We start from the raw sequence: 20437 nt of genomic DNA on the forward strand, positions 1-20437 counted from the left end.
TGGAGATGCTACAGGTCTCGGAAAATGTAAAAAATTGTTTTGTTTTTAAGCAAAGTTTGGGATTTTTTTTCACCACTTAGATAAAAAAATAACCTAGACATGTTTGGTGTCTATGAACTCGTAATGACCTGGAGAATCATAATGTCATATTTAGCATTTAGTGAACCTAGCAAAAAAGCCAAACAAAACACAAGCGTGGGATTGCACTTTTTTTTTGCAATGTCACCGCACTTGGAATTTTTTCCCAGTTTTCTAGTACACAGCATGGTAAAACCAATGATGTAGTTCAAAAGTACAACTCGTCCCGCTAGAAATAAGCCCTCACATTGACGGAAAAATAAAAAAAAGTTATGGCTCTGGGAAGGAGGGGAGTGAAAAACAAAAGCGCAAAACTGAACAAAGCTCCGGGGGTTAATAATGTAGACCCATCAATAAGGCTTCACAACCTTTTTATAAAGTATTTTGGGATTTTGAACCTGTTAAGAAGGAAACTGCACAGATCGGCTGTTTCCCTCCTTTCTTTCCCCGGGCCCTGCACACAGAGGCGTTTTCTGATCTCTGCCGTCAATGATCCACCCTACAACTTATATAATTGGATATTATGTTTGATTTTTTTTTTAAGGGTCTTTTCATCATATACCTGTACAATGATGTGCAGCTTTTATACCGTTGGTATAAGAAAGATCCCATTACTGGCTCACAATTTGCATCTCTCTACGTCCTCACTCCCTTTCCTCTCTATTTTTTTTGTTCACTTTTATTATTCATGACTTACATTTTTTTGTTTGCTGCCTATAACTTTTTTTTTTTTCTTCAAACTGTCTTCTGAAACTATTTTTCTGTTACTTACAGGTACGGTAAGAATTGAAATGTTCAGGAATATGCAGAATGCTGAAATTATCCGAAAAATGACTGAAGAATTTGATGAGGTATAAAGTAACATGTTAAAGCAAATTTTGTATTGACTTTCGGACAGACTTTCCGAATTCACGGCAAATTGTAAAGGGGCTAACCAATTCTTACTAGGGCTGCTAAATCTTTAATCCCCTTCACGACTAATGAGATAAAAATTAAATGCTGCTATAAATCACTGACGGCAGCATCTAACATGCACCAGAAGGAAGCGCGTCACAAGTCCTGCCCATCGGCACCCCTGTCACATGATTGTGGGGCACCAATGGGTTGCCATGACAGCGAGCGGTCTGCAGAAGACACCCTTGTCATTGTGAACACTGGCCCGTGGCCGGCGTTCATAGACCGTGATGTTGCTGTACATAACAGGCCTGTAGCCCTGCTATGTATATATGTATAGCTCAGGCAATTTGACATCGCTGCTTTAGAGCCAAGGATGCTATTTTGTCCTCAAATGTGTGTAATGCTTTCCTGATCTCACAAGATCTGCTTCCATTCTTGGCACTAACTACAACCCACGTACAGAGCCCTATTATTCCCACCTGAATTCTCAGAACTTTTTCTATTTTATATAAGTATAGAATATTAAGAGGTTTTATATCCCATTTGTTGGATTTTTTTTTTTTTTTTAGGACAGCGGTGACTACCCCCTAACAATGCCTGGCCCTCACTGGAAAAAGTTTCGCAGCAACTTCTGTGAGTTCATTGGCGTCTTGATCCGGCAGTGTCAGTATAGCATCATATACGACGAGTACATGATGGACACTGTGATTTCCCTCCTGACCGGTCTCTCCGACTCCCAGGTCCGGGCATTCAGGCACACAAGCACACTGGCAGGTAATGGTTTTTGTTTCCCGCTTTCCTTTTCACTCACTTGAGCGATCAGCCCATATTACCCAATAGTTCTTGAATTTTATCAAATTTTAATATAGTTTATCGTTCATCAACATATGTGGCTCAAACTCAACCCAAATAATGTCTTTTTTACACTTGACACAGTAATATTTGGCTTAGACAGTGGATCGAAAAAAAAATCTACTTACCCTTGTTAAAATGCCAAATTTTTTGTAATTTCAGCAACATTTTCCACCTTTTTAATGTCGTCCATCTGTACAAAAAATAAACTGACATTTTTGAGGTGGAAAAAGAAAAATGGATAGTGAAGTTAACATAAATATGCACACCCTTAAACTAATACTTTGTTGACGTACCCTTAGAATTTATGACAGCATTGAGTCTTATTTTGGGAAGGGGTCTATCAGCACAGCACATCAAAATTTGGCAATGTTTGCCCACTCTTCCTTTCAGTAATACTTGAAATCTTGTCAGATTGGGATGGCATCGCCTGTGTACAGCGCCCTCTTCAGGTCAATCCAAAGATTTTCTATTTTTCAATTTTCAGATCTGGGCCATTCTAAAACTTTGATCTTTTTTTAGCGAAGCCGTTTTCTTGCTGATTTGGTGGTATGCTTGGAGTCATTGATGTGCTGAAATGTGATATTACTTTGCTCTTGTTTTTAGCAGAGGCCTAATGGTTTTATTACAAAATTGATATGTGGAATGGTTCATAATTCCATCCACTTTTGCTTAAGCCTCTGTTTGAACTGTCAAAAAAACTGCCTCAAAGCACAACGCTGCCTCCACAATATTTACTGCAGATAATGGTGTATTTAGTGGATGTGCAATAGCTTTGTGCCAAACATACCTTTTTAGACTAAGGCTAGGGTCACATTGCGTTATGTGACCCCGTTTAACGGACTACGTTACACCGCGGCATAACGCGGTGTAACGTAGTCCGTTAACGCCGCCATTGATTGTAATGGCGAACGCATCACTAGCGCACGCCCACACTGGGCGTGCGCTAGCGATGTGCCGTCATTTGAGTGATGTTCCATACAGATAATTGCCCCATATAATGTTGCACATGGTCCCATACAGATATTTGCCCCATATAATGCTGCACATGGCCCCATACAGATATTTGCCCCATATAATGCTGCACATGGCCCCATAAGATGCTCCATATAGACATTTGCCCCATATGCTGTTGCTGCAATTTAAAAAAAAAAAAAAAAAAATGACATACTCACCTTTTAGGCCCCCAGCACTTGTTATATTCGCCGGCTCCCCGTTCCACCGTCGGCGCCGCTGTCTTCCGCGTCCTCCGCACTGACGTTCAGGCAGAGGTCGGTGCGCGCACTAATCGCCTCATCGCGCCCTCTGACCTGAGCGTCACTGCCGAGAATGGGGAAGGCGCAGCCGGCGGTGGAACGGGGAACAGGTGAATATAGCGCACTGCCCTGTTATACTCACCTGCAGGGACCGAGCCAGGAGCAGGTGAGTATTAGACAGCTGCCGCTCCCCCTCCCCTGCCAACCCCTGGGTATGACTTGAGTATAAGCCGAGAGGGGCAATTTAAGCCTAAAAAAATGGGCTGAAATTCTCGGCTTATACTCGAGTATATACGGTATTTTTCATGTATTTCAACAAGTCCAATGTAGAAATCTTTTATCTGAAGTTTTTAGAAACTCATGCATGTATTATCGAGCTAGCCCCATTCAAATGCAGTTATGTTATTGAAAATCTGCATTTTTAAAAGGCCTAGTAATAACCAGAGGACCTGTCACCAGGTCAAAAGTGGATATTTTATCCCTACTTCTACCAAGAATTCTGTTCCGCCACAAATTTGTCATATTGTTCCAGAGACATGGACATTTTTAGTTGGCGCTACTTTTTATGATCATTACAAGGGTGTGTCTTTTGGTGGATCTGCATTATTACCCTATGAGCCACACCCCTTCGTAAACTCCGGAAAATTGTTACCTGTTACCCAAAGAACTAATTTTTTACATAGTTACATAGTTATTAAAGTTGAAGGAAGACTATATGTCCATCTAGTTCAACCCATAGCCTAACCTAACATGCCCTAACATGTTGATCCAGAGGAAGGCAAAAAAACCCCATGTGGCAACGAGTAAGCTCCACATTGGGGAAAAAAATTCCTTCCCGACTCCACATACGGCAATCAGACTAGTTCCCTGGATCAACGCCCTATCAAGGAATCTAGTGTATATACCCTGTAACATTATACTTTTCCAGAAAGGTATCCAGTCCCCTCTTAAATTTAAGTAATGAATCACTCATTACAACATCATACGGCAGAGAGTTCCATAGTCTCACTGCTCTTACAGTAAAGAATCCGCGTCTGTTATTATGCTTAAACCTTTTTTAATTCAAACGCAGAGGATGCCCCCTTGTCCCTGTTTCAGGTCTATGATTAAAAAGATCATCAGAAAGGTCTTTGTACTGTCCCCTCATATATTTATACATTAAAATAAGATCACCCCTTAGTCTTCGTTTTTCCAAACTAAATAGCCCCAAGTGTAATAACCTATCTTGGTATTGCAGACCCCCCAGTCCTCTAATAACCTTGGTCGCTCTTCTCTGCACCCGCTCCAGTTCAGCTATGTCTTTCTTATACACCGGAGACCAGAACTGTGCACAGTATTCTAAGAGGATACCTATAGAGGTAAAACTATGTTCTCCTCATGAGCATCTATGCCTCTTTTAATGCATCCCATTATTTTATTTTCCTTTGTAGCCGCTGCCTGACACTGGCCCCTGAATATGAGTTTGTCATCCACCCATACACCCAGGTCTCTTTCATTGACGGTTTTGCCCAGAGTTCTAGAATTAAGCACATAATTATACATCTTATTACTTCTACCCAAGTGCATGACCTTACATTTATCCCCATTAAAGCTCATTTGCCATTTATCAGCCCAATCTTCTAGTTTACATAAATCATCCTGTAATATAAAATTGTCCTCTGTATTGATTACCCTGCAGAGTTTAGTGTCATCTGCAAATATTGAAATTCTACTCTGAATGCCCCCTACAAGGTCATTAATAAATGTTAAAAAGAAGAGGGCCCAATACTGACCCCTGTGGTACCCCACTGCTAACCGCTACCCAGTCCGAGTGTGCTCCATTAATAACCACCCTTTGTTTCCTATCCCTGAGCCAGCTCTCAACCCACTTGCACATATTTTCCCCTATCCCCATTATTCTCATTTTATGTATCAACCTTTTGTGTGGCACCGTATCAAAAGCTTTTGAAAAGTCCATATACACTACATCCACTGGGTTCCCTTGGTCCAATCTGGAACTTACCTCTTCATAGAAACTGATCAAATTAGTCTGACATGAACGGTCCCTAGTAAACCCGTGCTGATACTGGGTCATGAGGTTATTCCTCTTCAGATACTCCAGTATAGCGTCCCTTAGAATGCCCTCCAGTATTTTACCCACAGTAGAGGTTAAGCTTACTGGCCTATAATTTCCGAGTTCAGTTTTTGTTCCCTTTTTGAATATTGGCACCACATTTGCTATACGCCAGTCCTGTGGCACAGACCCTGTTATTATGGAGTCTTTAAAGATTAAAAATAATGGTCTATCAATGACTGTACTTAATTCCTGCAGTACTCGAGGGTGTATCCCATCCGGGCCCGGAGATTTGTCAATTTTAGTGATTTTTAGACGCCGCCGCACTTCCTGCTTGGTTAAGCAGGTGACATTTAATTGGGAATTTTTATCACTAGACATTTTGTCTGCCATGGGATTTTCTTGTGTAAATACTGATGAAAAAAAGTCATTTAGCATATTGGCTTTTTCCTCATCCTCATCCACCATCTCACCCAGACTATTTTTAAGGGGGCCAACACTATCATTTTTTAGTTTCTTACTATTTATGTAGTTAAAGAATATTTTAGGATTATTTTTACTCTCTGGCAATGAGTCTCTCTGTCTCAATCTTTGCTGCCTTGATTTGCTTTTTACAGAATTTATTTAATTTTCTGTATTTATTTACATAGTAACATAGTTAGTAAGGCCGAAAAAAGACATTTGTCCATCCAGTTCAGCCTATAATTTAATGCCTCCTCACTACCTACTTCCTTTAATTCTCTAAATGCTTTCTTTTTGTCACTTATTGCGCCCCTTACAGCTCTATTTAGCCATATTGGTTTCCTCCTATTTCTAGTATGTTTATTCCCATACGGTATATACTGTGCACAGGTCCTATCCAGGATGCTAATAAACGTCTCCCATTTTCTTTGTGTATTTTTGTGTCTCAGGATATCGTCCCAGTTAATTGCACCTAGATCCTCTCTCATCCGTTGGAAATTTGCCCTCCTGAAGTTTAGTGACCTTAAAAATAGTCTGGGTGAGATGGTGGATGAGGATGAGGAAAAAGCCAATATGCTAAATGACTTTTTTCATCAGTATTTACACAAGAAAATCCCATGGCAGACAAAATGTCTAGTGATAAAAATTCCCAATTAAAGGTCACCTGCTTAACCCAGCAGGAAGTGCGGCGGCGTCTAAAAATCACTAAAATTGACAAATCTCCGGGCCCGGATGGGATACACCCTCGAGTACTGCAGGAATTAAGTACAGTCATTGATAGACCATTATTTTTAATCTTTAAAGAGTCCATAATAACAGGGTCTGTACCACAGGACTGGCATATAGCAAATGTGGTGCCAATATTCAAAAAGGGAACAAAAACTGAACTCGGAAACTATAGGCCAGTAAGCTTAACCTCTACTGTGGGTAAAATCCTGGAGGGCATTCTAAGGGACGCTATACTGGAGTATCTGAAGAGGAATAACCTCATGACCCAGTATCAGCACGGGTTTACTAGGGACCGTTCATGTCAGACTAATTTGATCAGTTTCTATGAAGAGGTAAGTTCCGGATTGGACCAAGGGAACCCAGTGGATGTAGTGTATATGGACTTTTCAAAAACTTTTGATACGGTGCCACACAAAAGGTTGATACATAAAATGAGAATAATGGGGATAGGGGAAAATATGTGCAAGTGGGTTGAGAGCTGGCTCAGGGATAGGAACCAAAGGGTGGTTATTAATGGAGCACACTCGGACTGGGTAGCGGTTAGCAGTGGGGTACCACAGGGGTCAGTATTGGGCCCTCTTCTTTTTAACATATTTATTAATGACCTTGTAGGGGGCATTCAGAGTAGAATTTCAATATTTGCAGATGACACTAAACTCTGCAGGGTAATCAATACAGAGGAGGACAATTTTATATTACAGGATGATTTATGTAAACTAGAAGCTTGGGCTGATAAATGGCAAATGAGCTTTAATGGGGATAAATGTAAGGTCATGCACTTGGGTAGAAGTAATAAGATGTATAATTATGTGCTTAATTCTAAAACTCTGGGCAAAACCGTCAATGAAAAAGACCTGGGTGTATGGGTGGATGACAAACTTAAATTCAGTGGCCAGTGTCAGGCAGCTGCTACAAAGGCAAATAAAATAATGGGATGCATTAAAAGAGGCATAGATGCTCATGAGGAGAATATAATTTTACCTCTATACAAGTCACTAGTTCGACCACACTTAGAATACTGTGCACAGTTCTGGTCTCCGGTGTATAAGAAAGACATAGCTGAACTGGAGCGGGTGCAGAGAAGAGCGACCAAGGTTATTAGAGGACTGGGGGGTCTGCAATACCAAGATAGGTTATTACACTTGGGGCTATTTAGTTTGGAAAAACGAAGACTAAGGGGTGATCTCATTTTAATGTATAAATATATGAGGGGACAGTACAAAGACCTTTCTGATGATCTTTTTAATCATAGACCTGAAACAGGGACAAGGGGGCATCCTCTGCGGTTGGAGGAAAAAAGGTTTAAGCATAATAACAGACACGGATTCTTTACTGTAAGAGCAGTGAGACTATGGAACTCTCTGCCGTATGATGTTGTAATGAGTGATTCATTACTTAAATTTAAGAGGGGACTGGATACCTTTCTGGAAAAGTATAATGTTACAGGGTATATACACTAGATTCCTTGATAGGGCGTTGATCCAGGGAACTAGTCTGATTGCCGTATGTGGAGTCGGGAAGGAATTTTTTCCCCCAATGTGGAGCTTACTCTTTGCACATGTGGTTTTTTTTGCCTTCCTCTGGATCAACATGTTAGGGCATGTTAGGTTAGGCTATGGGTTGAACTAGATGGACATATAGTCTTCCTTCAACCTTAATAACTATGTAACTATGTAACCCCTCTACTACACATCTTTTTAAAGGATACATGAAAACTTATTATTTTGTGATCGCTATTTCCCAAGTAGCCCCCAACCCTTATATTTGATATGCGGTCTGGCCTGTTGGTTAATATTAGGTCTAGCAGTGCCCCCCTTCTTGTTGGGTCCTGAACCAGTTGTGAAAGGTAATTGTCTCTCATAGTTGTCAAAAACCGATTACCTTTGCTGGAACTGCAGGTTTCTGTTCCCCAATCTATTTCAGGGTAGTTGAAGTCCCCCATAATAATGACTTCTCCTTGAGTCGCAGCTTCATCTATTTGCTTTACGAGGATATTCTCCATTGCTTCCATTATTTTTGGAGATTTATAACAAACCCCTATCAGTAATTTATTATTTTTTACCCCTCCCCTTATCTACACCCACAGGGATTCTACGTTTTCATTAAATTCACCTATATTATCGCGCAGGATGGGTTTTAAGGACGATTTTACATATAGACACACCCCTCCCCCTCGCTTATCTGTACGGTCATTTCTGAACAGGCTATAGCCCTGCAAGTTAACAGCCCAGTCATGGCTCTCATCCAGCCATGTTTCAGATATCCCCACCATGTCATAATTATGCTCCAACAACATTAGTTCTAATTCGTCCATTTTGTTGGCGAGGCTTCTGGCATTAGTATACATGCACTTTATGTTCCTCTCTGTACTTCTATTTCTTAAATTATTAACTGTTCTGACCCCACCCCCCATGCCACCGCCACCCCCAACTTCCTTATTTGTGCCCAGGTCTATGTCTGCACTATCTTCCCCTCCTATAAAATGAATACCCTCCCCCCCAATTCCTAGTTTAAACACTCCTCCAACCTTCTAGCCATTCTCTCCCCCAGCACAGCTGCACCCTCCCCATTGAGGTGCAGCCCGTCCCTAGCGTAGAGCCTGTAGCCAACAGAAGTCGGCCGAGTTCTGCAGGAACCCAAACCCCTCTTTCCTACACCAATTCTTGAGCCACTTAACCTCGAATTTTTGTTTTGTTTTGTTTACATATTTCCCCTCCACCCTCGCTTCCTTTTTTTCTTTTCTTTTTTTTTTCCCTCTGGCATCAAAGCCATAAGAAGGCTTGTTTTTTTGTACAACAAATTATAGTTTTAATCCCTTTACCCCCAAGGGTGGTTTGTACGTTAATGACCAGGCCAATTTTTACAATTCTGACCACTGTCCCTTTATGAGGTTATAACTCTGGAACGCTTCAATGGATCCCGGTTATTCTGACATTTTCTCGTGACATATTGTACTTCATGATAGTGGTAACATTTCTTTAACCCCTTAGCGACCGCCGATACGCCTTTTAACGGCGGCCGCTAAGGGTACTTAAACCACAGCGCCGTTAATTAACGGCGCTGTGGAAAAAGTCCATAGCGCCCCCCAGAGGCCGATTTTCTCCGGGGTCTCGGCTGCCGAGGGTAGCCGAGACCCCAGAGAACATGATTCGGGGGGTTTTTAACCCACCCCGCATTTGCGATCGCCGGTAATTAACCGTTTACCGGCGATCGCAAAAAAAAAAAAAAAAAGCGATCTTTTTAATTTCTCTGTCCTCCGATGTGATCGCACATCGGAGGACAGAGAAAAGGGGTCCCAGGTCGCCCCCCAATACTCACCTAGCTCCCCCGATGCTCCTCGTGTCTCCCGGTGGGCGCCGCCATCTTCAAAATGGCGGGCGCATGCGCAGTGCGCCCGCCGGCCGGCACCGGGAGAATCTTTGGGGTCTCGGCTGCCGGGGGTAGCCGAGACCCCAAAGAGCACGATCGGGGTCGGTATTACCGACCCCTGTTTTGCGATCGCCGGTAATTAACTGTTTACCGGCGACCGCAAAAAAAAAAAAAAGTAAAGTGTAATTCTCTGTCCTCTGATGTGATCGCACATCAGAAGACAGAGAAATAGGGGGATTCGGGGACCCTAGCATACTCACCTAGGTCCCTGGATCCTCTTGCTGCTCCTCCTGGCCGCCGGCAGCAGAACATGGCGGACGCATGCCCAGTGCGCCCGCCATCTGTCTCCATCTGCCGGCCGGCAGGAGAACAGCAGTTGGGGCTAAAATTAGGGTTAGGGGTAGGGTTAGGTTAGGGGTAGGGTTAGGGGTAGGTTAGGGTTAGGTTAGGGGTAGGGCTAGGGTTGGGGCTAAATTTAGGGTTAGGGTTGGGGCTAAATTTAGGGTTAGGGTTGGGGCTAAACTTGGGGTTAGGCTTCTTTCACACTTACGTCGGTACGGGGCCGTCGCAATGCGTCGGCCCGACATACCGACGCACGTTGTGAAAATTGTGCACAACGTGGGCAGCAGCTGTAGTTTTTCAACACATCCGCTGCCCAATCTATGTCCTGGGGAGGAGGGGGCGGAGTTATGGCCACGCATGCGCGGTCAGAAATGGCGGATGCGACGTACAAAAAAAGTTTCATTGAACTTTTTTTGTGCCGACGCTCCGCCAAAACACAACTGATCCAGTGCACGACGGACGCGACGTGTGGCCATCCGTCACGATCCGTCGGCAATACAAGTCTATGGGCAAAAAACGCATCCTGCGGGCACATTTGCAGGATCCGTTTCTTGTCCAAAACGACGGATTGCGACGGAATGCCAAACGACGCAAGTGTGAAAGTAGCCCTAGGGCTAGGGTTAGGGTTGGGGCTAAAGTTAGGGCTAGGGTTGGGGCTAAAGTTAGGGTTAGAGCTGGGATTAGGGTTAGGGTTTGGATTAGGGTTCGTATTAGGGTTAGGGTTTGGATTAGGGTTGGCATTAGGGTTACGCTTGGGATTAGGGTTAGGTTTGGGATTAGGGTTAAGGTTAGGGTTGTGATTAGGGGTGTATTGGGATTAGGGTTAGGTTTGAGGTTAGGGTTGAGATTAGGATTAGGGGTGTGTTGGATTTAGGGTTTTGATTAGGGTTATGGTTAGGGTTGACATTAGGGTTGTTTTGGGGTAAGGGTTGTGATTATGGTTAGGGTTAGTGATTAGGATTATGGATGAGGTTGGGATTAGGGTTAGGGGTGTGTTGGGGTTAGGGTTGGAGCTAGAATTGGGGGGTTTCCACTGTTTAGGTACATCAGGGGGTCTCCAAATACGACAGCCAATTTTGCGCTCAAAAAGTCAAATGGTGCTCCCTCCCTTCTGAGCTCTGCCGTGCGCCCAAACAGTGGGTTACCCCCACATATGGGGCATCAGCGTACTCGGGATAAATTGGACAACAACTTCTGGGGTCCAATTTCTCTTGTTACCCTTGTGAAAATAAAAACTTGGGGGCTACAAAATCTTTTTTGTGAAAAAAATATTTTTTATTTTCACGACTCTGCATTCTAAACTTCTGTGAAGCACTTGGGCATTCAAAGTTCTCACCACACATCTAGATAAGTTCCTTGGGGGGTCTAGTTTCCAAAATGGGGTCACTTGTGGGGGGTTACTACAGTTTAGGTACATCGGGGGCTCTGCAATCACAACATAATGCCCACAGACCATTCTATCAAAGTCTGCATTCCAAAAAGGCGCTCCTTCCCTTCCGAGCTCTGCCGTGCGCCCAAACAGTGGTTTACCCCCACATATGGCGCATCAGCGTACTCGGGATAAATTGGACAACAACTATTGCAGTCCAATTTCTCCTGTTACCCTTGTGAAAATAAAAACTTGGGGGCTACAATATCTTTTTTGTGGAAAAAAATAATATTTTTTATTTTCACGACTCTGCATTCTAAACTTCTGTGAAGCACTTGGGCATTCAAAGTTCTCACCACACATCTAGATAAGTTCCTTGGGGGGGTCTAGTTTCCAAAATGGGGTCACTTGTGGAGGGTTTCTACTGGTTAGGTACATCAGGGGCTCTGCAAATGCAACATAATACCCGCAGACCATTCTATCAAAGTCTGCATTCCAAAACGGCGCTCCTTCCTTCCGAGCTCTGCCGTGCGCCCAAACAGTGGTTTACCCCCACATATGGGGTACCAGCATACTCAGGACAAATTGGACAACAACTTTTGGGGTCCAATTTCTCTTGTTACCCTTGTGAAAATAAAAATTTGGTGGCTAAAAAATCTTTTTTGTGGAAAAAAAAAATTTTTTTTATTTTCACGGCTCTGCATTATAAACTTCTGTGAAGCACTTGGGCATTCAAGGTTCTCACCACACATCTAGATAAGTTCCATGGGGGGTCTAGTTTCCAAAATGGGGTCACTTGTGGGGGATTTCTACTGTTTAGGCACATCAGGGGCTCTCCAAACGCGACATGGCGTCCGATCTCAATTCCAGCCAATTCTACATTGAAAAAGTAAAACGGCACTCTTTCTCTTCCAAGCTCTGCGGTGCGCCCAAACAGTGGTTTACTCCCACATATTGGGTATCGACGTACTCAGGAGAAATTGCACAACAACTTTAGTGGTCTAATTTCTCCTGTTACCCTTGTGAAAATAAAAATTTGTGGGCAAAAAGATCATTTTTGTAGAAAAAATGCAATTTTTTTTTTCACGGCTCTACGTTATAAACTTCTGTGAAGCACATGGGGGTTCAAAGTGCTCGCCACACATCTAGATAAGTTCCTTAAGGGGTCTAGTTTCCAAAATGGTGTCACTTGTGGGGGGTTTCCACTGTTTAGGCACATCAGGGGCTCTCCAAACGCGACATGGCGTCCAATCTCAATTCCAGCCAATTATACATTGAAAAAGTAAAACGGCACTCCTTCTCTTCCAAGCTCTGCGGTGCGCCCTAACAGTTGTTTACCCCCACATATTGGGTATCAGCGTACTCAGGATAAATTGCTCAACAACTTTTGTGGTCTAATTTCTCCTGTTACCCTTGTGAAAATAAGAATTTGTGGGCGAAAAGATCATTTTTGTGTAAACAAAAGCGATTTTTTATTTTCACGGCTCTATGTTATAAACTTCTGTGAAGCACTTGGGGGTTCAAAGTACTCGCCACACATCTAGATAAGTTCCTTAAGGGGTCTAGTTTCCAAAATGGTGTCACTTGTGGGGGGTTTCCACTGTTTAGGTACATCAGGGGCTCTCTAAATGTGACATGGTGTCCGATCTCAATTCCAGCCAATTCTGCATTGAAAAAGTCAAACGGCGCTCCTTCACTTCTAAGTTCTGCGGTGCGCTCTAACAGTGGTTTACCCCCACATATGGGGTATTGGCGTATTCAGGAGAAATTGAATAACAAAATTTATGGTTACTTTTCTGTTTTTACACTTGTGAAAATAAAAAAAATGGTTCTGAATTAAGATGTTTGCAAAAAAAAGTTAAATGTTCATTTTTTCCTTCCACATTGTTTCAGTTCCTGTGAAGCACGTAAAGGGTTAATAAACTTCTTGAATGTGGTTTTGAGAACCTTGAGGGGTGTAGTTTTTAGAATGGTGTCACACTTCATTATTTTCTATCATATAGACCCCTCAAAATGACTTCAAATGTGATGTGGTCCCTAAAAACAAATGGTGTTGTAAAAATGAGAAATTGCTGGTCAACTTTAACCCTTATAACTCCCTAACAAAAAAAAATGTTGTTTCCAAAATTGTGCTGATGTAAAGTAGACATGTGGGAAATGTTATTTATTAACTATTTTTCATGACATATCTCTCTGATTTAAGGGCATAAAAATACAAAGTTTGAAAATTGCAAAATTTTAAAAATTTTCGCCATATTTCCGTTTTTTTCATAAATAATCGCAAGTAATATCGAAGAAATGTTACCACTAACCTGAAGTACAATATGTCACGAAAAAACAATCTCAGAATCAGCGGGATCCGTTGAAGCGTTCCAGAGTTATAACCTCCTAAAGTGACAGTGGTCAGAATTGCAAAAATTGGCTCGGTCATTAAGTACCAAATTGGCTCTGTCACTAAGGGGTTAATGTTACCTGCGTTTATTTGTGAAAAAAAAAAATGGAAATTTGGCGAAATATTTTTGAAAATTACGCAATTTTCCAACTTTTAATTTTTATGCAATTAAATCACAAGAGAGAAGTCACACAAAATACTTAATAAGTTACATTTCCCACATGTCTACTTTACATCAGCACCATTTTGGAACCAAATTTCTTTTTTGTTAGGGAGTTATAAGGGTTAAAAGTTGACCAGCAAAATCTCATTTTTACAACACCATTTTTTTTTTTTTTTTTTTTTTTTTTTTAGGGACCACATTATTATTATTATTATTATTTATTGTTATAGCGCCATTTATTCCATGGCGCTTTACATGTGAGGAGGGGTATACATAATGAAAACAAGTACAATAATCTTAAACAATACAAGTCATAACTGGTACAGGAGGAATGAGGACCCTGCCCGCGAGGGCTCACAATCTACAAGACATCTCATTTGAAGTCATTTTGATAGGTCTATATGATAGAAAATAACCAAGTGTGACACCATTCTAAAAACTGCACTCCTCAAGGTGCTCAAAACCACATTCAAGAAGTTTATTAACCCTTCAGGTGTTTAACAGGAATTTTTGGAATGTTTAAATAAAAATGAACATTTAACTTTTTTTCACAAAAAAATTAATTCAGCTTCAATTTGTTTTACTTTACCAAGGGTAACAGGAGAAAATGGACCCCAAACCTTGTTGTACAATTTGTCCTGAGTACGCCAATACCCCATATGTGGGGGTAAACCACTGTTTGGGCGCATGGCAGAGCTCGGAAGGGAAGGAGCGCCATTTGACTTTTCAATGCAAAATTGACTGGAATTGAGATGGGAAGCCATGTTGCGTTTGGAGAGCCACTGATGTGCCTAAACATTGAAACCCCCCACAAGTGACACCATTTTGGAAAGTAGACCCCCCTAAGGAACTCATCTAGATGTGTTGAGAGCTTTGAACCTCCAAGTGTTTCACTACAATTTATAACGCAGAGCCGTGAAAATAATAAAAAAAAATTTCCACAAAAATTATTTTTTAGCCCCCTGTTTTGTGTTTTTCCAAGGGTGACAGTTGAAGTTGGACCCTAAAAGTTGTTGTCCAATTTGTCCTGAGTACGCTGATACACCATATGTGGGGTGGTGGGGACCACTGTTTGGGCACATGGGAGGGCTCGGAAGGGAAGGAGTGCCTTTTGGAATGCAGACTTAGATGGATTGGTCTGTAGGCGTCGCATTGCGTTTGCAGAGCCCCTAATGTACCTAAACAGTAGAAATCCCCCCACAAGTGACCCCATATTGGAAACTAGACCCCCCAAGGAACTTAACTAGATGTGTTGCGAGAACTTTGAACCCCCAAGTGTTTCACTACAGTTTATAACGCAGAGCCGTGAAAATAAAAAATCTTTTTTTCCACAAAAATTATTTTTTAGCCCCCAATTTTGTATTTTTCCAAGGGTAACAGTTGAAATTGGTCGGCAAAAGTTGTTGTCCAATTTGTCTTGAGTACGATGATACCCCATATGTTGGGGTAAACCCCTGTTTGGGCACACGGGAGAGCTCGGAAGGGAAGGAGCATCAAGTTATAGTGTAAGATCGCTGATCTGACACTTTGCTGTGCACTGTGTCAGATAAGCGATCTGACGTGCACTCCTGCAGGCTTACCAGCGCTTGCTCTGAGCAGGCGCTGGTAAGCCATCTCCCTGCAGGACCCGGATGCAGCCCCGCCGCCATTTTGGATCTGGGCCTGCTGCAGGGAGGAGGTAAGAGACCCTCGCAGCAATGCGATCGCATCGCGTTGCTGCGGTGGGCTCAGGGAAGCACGCAGGGAGCCCCCTCCCTGCGCGATGTTTCCCTATACCACCGGAACACTGCGATCATGTTTGATCGCAGTGTGCCGGGGGTTAATGTTGCGGGGGGCAGTCCGTGACCACTCCTGGCACATAGTGTCGGATGTCAGCTGCGATAGTCAGCTTACACTCGGCCGCGATCTCCCCGTGAGCGCGGCTGATCGCATATGACGTACTATCCCGTCGGTGGTCATACAGGCCCACCCTACCTTAACGGGATAGTGCGTCTAATGTCAGAAAGGGGTTAAATAACAGCATTAATTTTGTCATAGTCTACTAAAAAATTGGGGGGAAAATTCCAAATGAGATGAAGCAGTGAGACAAATGTAACTGCCTTTTTTTTTTTTTCTTTTTTTTTTTGCTTTGTTTTTTCTTTGTCAGTCATTGTATGATAAAAATACATTGGTAACATAATTCTACAGGTCAGTACAATTTCCAGTGTTGGTGATTGATTTTTATTTTTTTATGTGTGTGTGGTGTAACAAATTAAGAAGCTTAAAGGAAACATGTCAGCAGGATTTTGCGCAGTAAACTACAGACAGTGTCAGGTTGGCTCTCTTATACTTATTAAAATTATACCTTAATTGATGAAATCTGTCCTGTGTTTATTTAATCTGTATCTGCAGTTTTCAGTTAATGAGATTCTCATTCTCCGGGTCGGCCTTTGGCAGGGTCTTTTTGTGGTTCTCTGCTTAGATATTCATTAGTGATGAGCGAGTGTGCTAGTTACTCGAGTTTTCCGAGCATGCTCTGGTGTTCTCCGAGTATCTTGGACGTGCTTGTAGATTGCTTGAGTCCCCGCAGCTGCATGATTTTCGGCTGTTAGACAACCTGAACACATGCAGGGATTGCCTGTTTGTTAGGGAATCCCCACATGTATTCAGGCTGTCTAGCAGCCGCAAATCATGCAGCTGCAGGGACTCAAGCATAATCTATGAGCACGCCCAAGAAACTCGGAGAACACCCGAGCATGCTTGGAAATCTTGATTAACGAGTACGCTCGCTCATCACTAATATTCATCCTTATGGCTTCTGACAGGTCACTGATTTCTGGTTGCTTCTTGACATATGTTTGGGGTCATTGTCGTGCTGACAGACCAATTACCTATGACCCAAACCCAGACTTCTGACACTGGGCACAACATTTGAACCCGTAGTCTTCAAATTTCATGATGCGTTGCACACAGTCAAGACACCCAGTGCCAGAGGCAGCATAACAACCCCAAACATCTTTGAACTTCCATATTTGACTGCTGTTTTTTCTTTCTAAGCCTCATTCCATGATCAGTAAACAGTAGAATGATGTGCTTTATCAAACGGCTCTATCTTGGTCTCATCTGTGCACAAGATTCTTTCCCAGAAGGATTTTGGCTTTCTCACATACATTTTGGCAAACTGCAATCTAGCTTATTTTATGTCTGTGTGTTAGCAGTAAGGTCCTCCTGGGTCTCCTGCCATAGTGTTTCATTTCATTCAAATATCGACAGATAGTTTGCGCCGACACTGATGCACTCTGAGCCTACAGGACAGTTTGAATTTATTTTGGTACTTGATTAGGGCTGCCTATCCACCATCTAGACTAGCCTTCGTTCCAACCTTTTCATCAATTTTCTTCTGCCATCCATATCCAGAAAAATTAGCTACAGTGCCACGGGTTGTAAATTTCTTGATTACCAGTATTAAAAGAAAAAAATAAAAAATAAAAAAAAATTGGGTTCTGTGGATAAAGGAATATCAAGATTTCTGGAGATAGAATTGTAGAGTTGAGATTGTTGATAGTTTTTCAACAATTTTTGGTTCCCAAGTCCTCAGACAATTCTCTTCTCCTCTTTCTGTTCCCCATGCTTAGCGTAGCACACAATGCAAAGATTGAGTCAACTTCTTTCTCCCCTTTTTATTTGGTTTCACGTGTGATTTTCCATATTGCCCAAACTTGTTACTTGCCAAAGGTGAGTTTGAACGAGCATCATCACATGCTTGAAGCAAAATTACTTCCCTATAATTTTGGGAAGGCGCCAAAAAGTTTGATTGGCCCATTTTTGGGGTTCTTTGTGAAATTATGCTCAATTTGCCTGTTCTGGTTTTTTGTGTTGTTCCAATAAACACAAATGAAATATACATGCACAGCCTGTCTCCTCCATACATCTGTGACCTCGTCTCCCGGTACTTTCCTGCACGCAACCTCTGATCCTCACAGGACCTCCTTGTCTACTCCCCTCTTATCTCCTCTTCCCACAATTGCATACAGGACTTCTCCCACACATCTCCCCTACTCTGGAACTCTCTACCCCAACATATCAGGCTCTCGCCTACCATGGAAACCTTCAAAAAGACCCTGAAGACAAACCTCTTCCGACAAGCCTACAACTTGCAGTAGCCACCGATCAGCTCTACCCTCGCCTATTGTATCCTCACCCAGCCCTTGTAGATTGTGAGCCCTTGTGGGCAGGGTCCTCTCTCCTCCTGTACCATTGTGACTTGTATTGTACTGTATTTATTTTTATGTATACCCCTCCTCACATGTAAAGCGCCATGGAATAAGTGGCGCTATGATAATAATCTATAACAAAACGTGTAATTACAATCATTTTCTGGGAGAAATACTTCATTTTCTTAAACCATTTCAAGGGTGCCAACACTTTTTGTCATGACTGTGCATAAATATATATGGAGATATATGTAAATGTAGATATAGATGAATAAAAAATATGTATATACAGGTGCTTCTTACAAAATTAGAATGCCAGCAATGATTCCAGCAGCAGCCCACTCCTTGTGAATTTCCCACAAATGTTTAAATGGCCCTTTCTTAACAATCCATTCAAGGCTGCGGTTATCCCGGTTGCTTGTGCACCTTTTTCAGCCACACTTTATCCTCCCACTCAGCTTTCCATTAATATAGATACAGTGCTCTGTGAACAGCCAGCTTTTTTAACAATGACCTTTTGTGGGTTACCCTCCTTGTGGAGTGTGGCTGCCTTCTGGACATCTGTCAAGTCATCAGTCTTCCCCATGAAGACGTCTTCTTTGTAGATGCTTAGGAAGCCTTTGCAGGTGTTTTTTGTTAATTTTTCTAATTTTCTGAGATAATGACTGTAAGCCATAATCATCAACATTAACAGAAATACACTTGAAATAGATCACTGTTTGTAACAACTCTATATAATGAGTTTCACTTTTTGTATTGAAGAACTGAAATTAACCTTTTGATATTCAAATTTTGTGAGAAGCATGTGTTTTATTATTACTTTGTGAAAAGGAAGGTGATTTTTTTTCTCTAATGTTTAATGAAGAGAAGAAAAAAAAAAAAGCCCCCTCCACACATGTTGACCCCAAGTGCAGACTTACATGTATTACACTTTGTCCTAAGGAGTCAAAGCTAAACTCATTTCTCCAGAATGTCAGGGAAGAAATGAGGAATCCAGCTCAACGAGATAGTGAAAAAACTTTCCTTTATTCACTTGAAAAATGTGTTCAGTGGAGGATAAAAACCTCAGCTATTACACAGAATAAAATGTGATATCAACGCGTTTCTGATGATCAAACACTTAGTCATGACTAAGAGAAAAAAAATTATCCCCTAAAACTGAGTGTACCGCAAGAGGAATTTACATCTTGCATGTGTCAAACACGCCCTGCAGGTCACTATTACAGGGAGCCATAAATAAAGCACCGTGGGAATGAGATTTCCATGAATCCCATCCACTTTGCTGGAAATGTAAGACGCTACGTTTGTGACTAAGGCTACGTTCACATTTGCGTTGTGCGCCGCTGCTTCGGCGACGCAACGCACAACGCAAACAAAAATGCAACAACAAAACGCACGCAAAAACGCTGCGTTTTGCGACGCATGCGTCGTTTTTTGCCGAAATTTGGATGCAAGAAAAATGCAACTTGTTGCGTTTTCTTGGCCCGACGCTTGCGGCAAAAAAACGCATGCGTCGCACAACGCATCACAAAAAGACGCATGCGTTCCCCATGTTAAATATAGGGATGCATGTGTCGCCGCTGCGTCGCCCGACTCAAACATGCATAACGCTAATGTGAACGTAGCCTTAGTGAAAATATGCAGCATCAAAATCTCATTGTGTTCACAGATTTCAGATATTTTACCTGCCATAATAACACTGCAATCCTTGAAGTAACATTTATCCAGTATCCTGACGAATGCTAATGAGACAGGACTAGCCCAGCATGGCATTTTTATTCCTTGGACTAGTCCTACTTTAGACCTTTTAATTAACTTTGCTGGGAGTGACTTACAGCCTGGGTACAATCCATGTTACGTTTGGCCATGACTGACAGCCTTCATAATGGTCCTGACAGGTGTGATTAGCAGACCTGCGGCAGGACTAGTCCATGGGAAGAGATGCCAGCCGGGGTAATCTTTCCTCATTGGCATACAAAACCTTGCGGAATAAGTTACTTCAAAGATTGCAGTGTTACTATGGCACAGATCACCGTAATAGAAGAAAGATAACTATTTCACACCGCTGTTTACACGGCCCGGCTAGCAGCACGATATGACCGCCTTATACCGATCCAGCGGTCTATTGATTGCCTGTTTAAACTGGCAGACCAGAGCAAACGATGTGCACGGGGAGATCTACACTAGATCGCTCAGCCACGCAGGATGCCACGAGTCCCGTTAACACCTCATAATCTACTTGTAAGAACTATCTTTTATGCCGTTGTGCAAAAGATCATATC

At 42.3% G+C, this 20437-nt stretch overlaps 1 protein-coding gene across 5 annotated transcripts in view; it reads left to right on the forward strand.

Annotated features, from left to right (window-relative positions):
• The window catches only part of STAG1 (STAG1 cohesin complex component), a 231217-nt gene that overhangs the window by 159968 nt on the left and 50812 nt on the right, over window positions 1-20437 (forward strand). For all 5 annotated transcript variants that reach the window (XM_069727953.1, XM_069727956.1, XM_069727957.1 and 2 more), the window contains 2 exons: window positions 853-929; window positions 1545-1749. In XM_069727953.1, coding sequence (XP_069584054.1) covers window positions 853-929; window positions 1545-1749 — 282 coding nt within the window. The remainder of the gene's footprint in view (window positions 1-852; window positions 930-1544; window positions 1750-20437) is intronic.

Source organism: Ranitomeya imitator, chromosome 5 (assembly GCF_032444005.1).
Source record: "Ranitomeya imitator isolate aRanImi1 chromosome 5, aRanImi1.pri, whole genome shotgun sequence".
Classification (NCBI taxonomy): domain Eukaryota; kingdom Metazoa; phylum Chordata; class Amphibia; order Anura; family Dendrobatidae; genus Ranitomeya; species Ranitomeya imitator.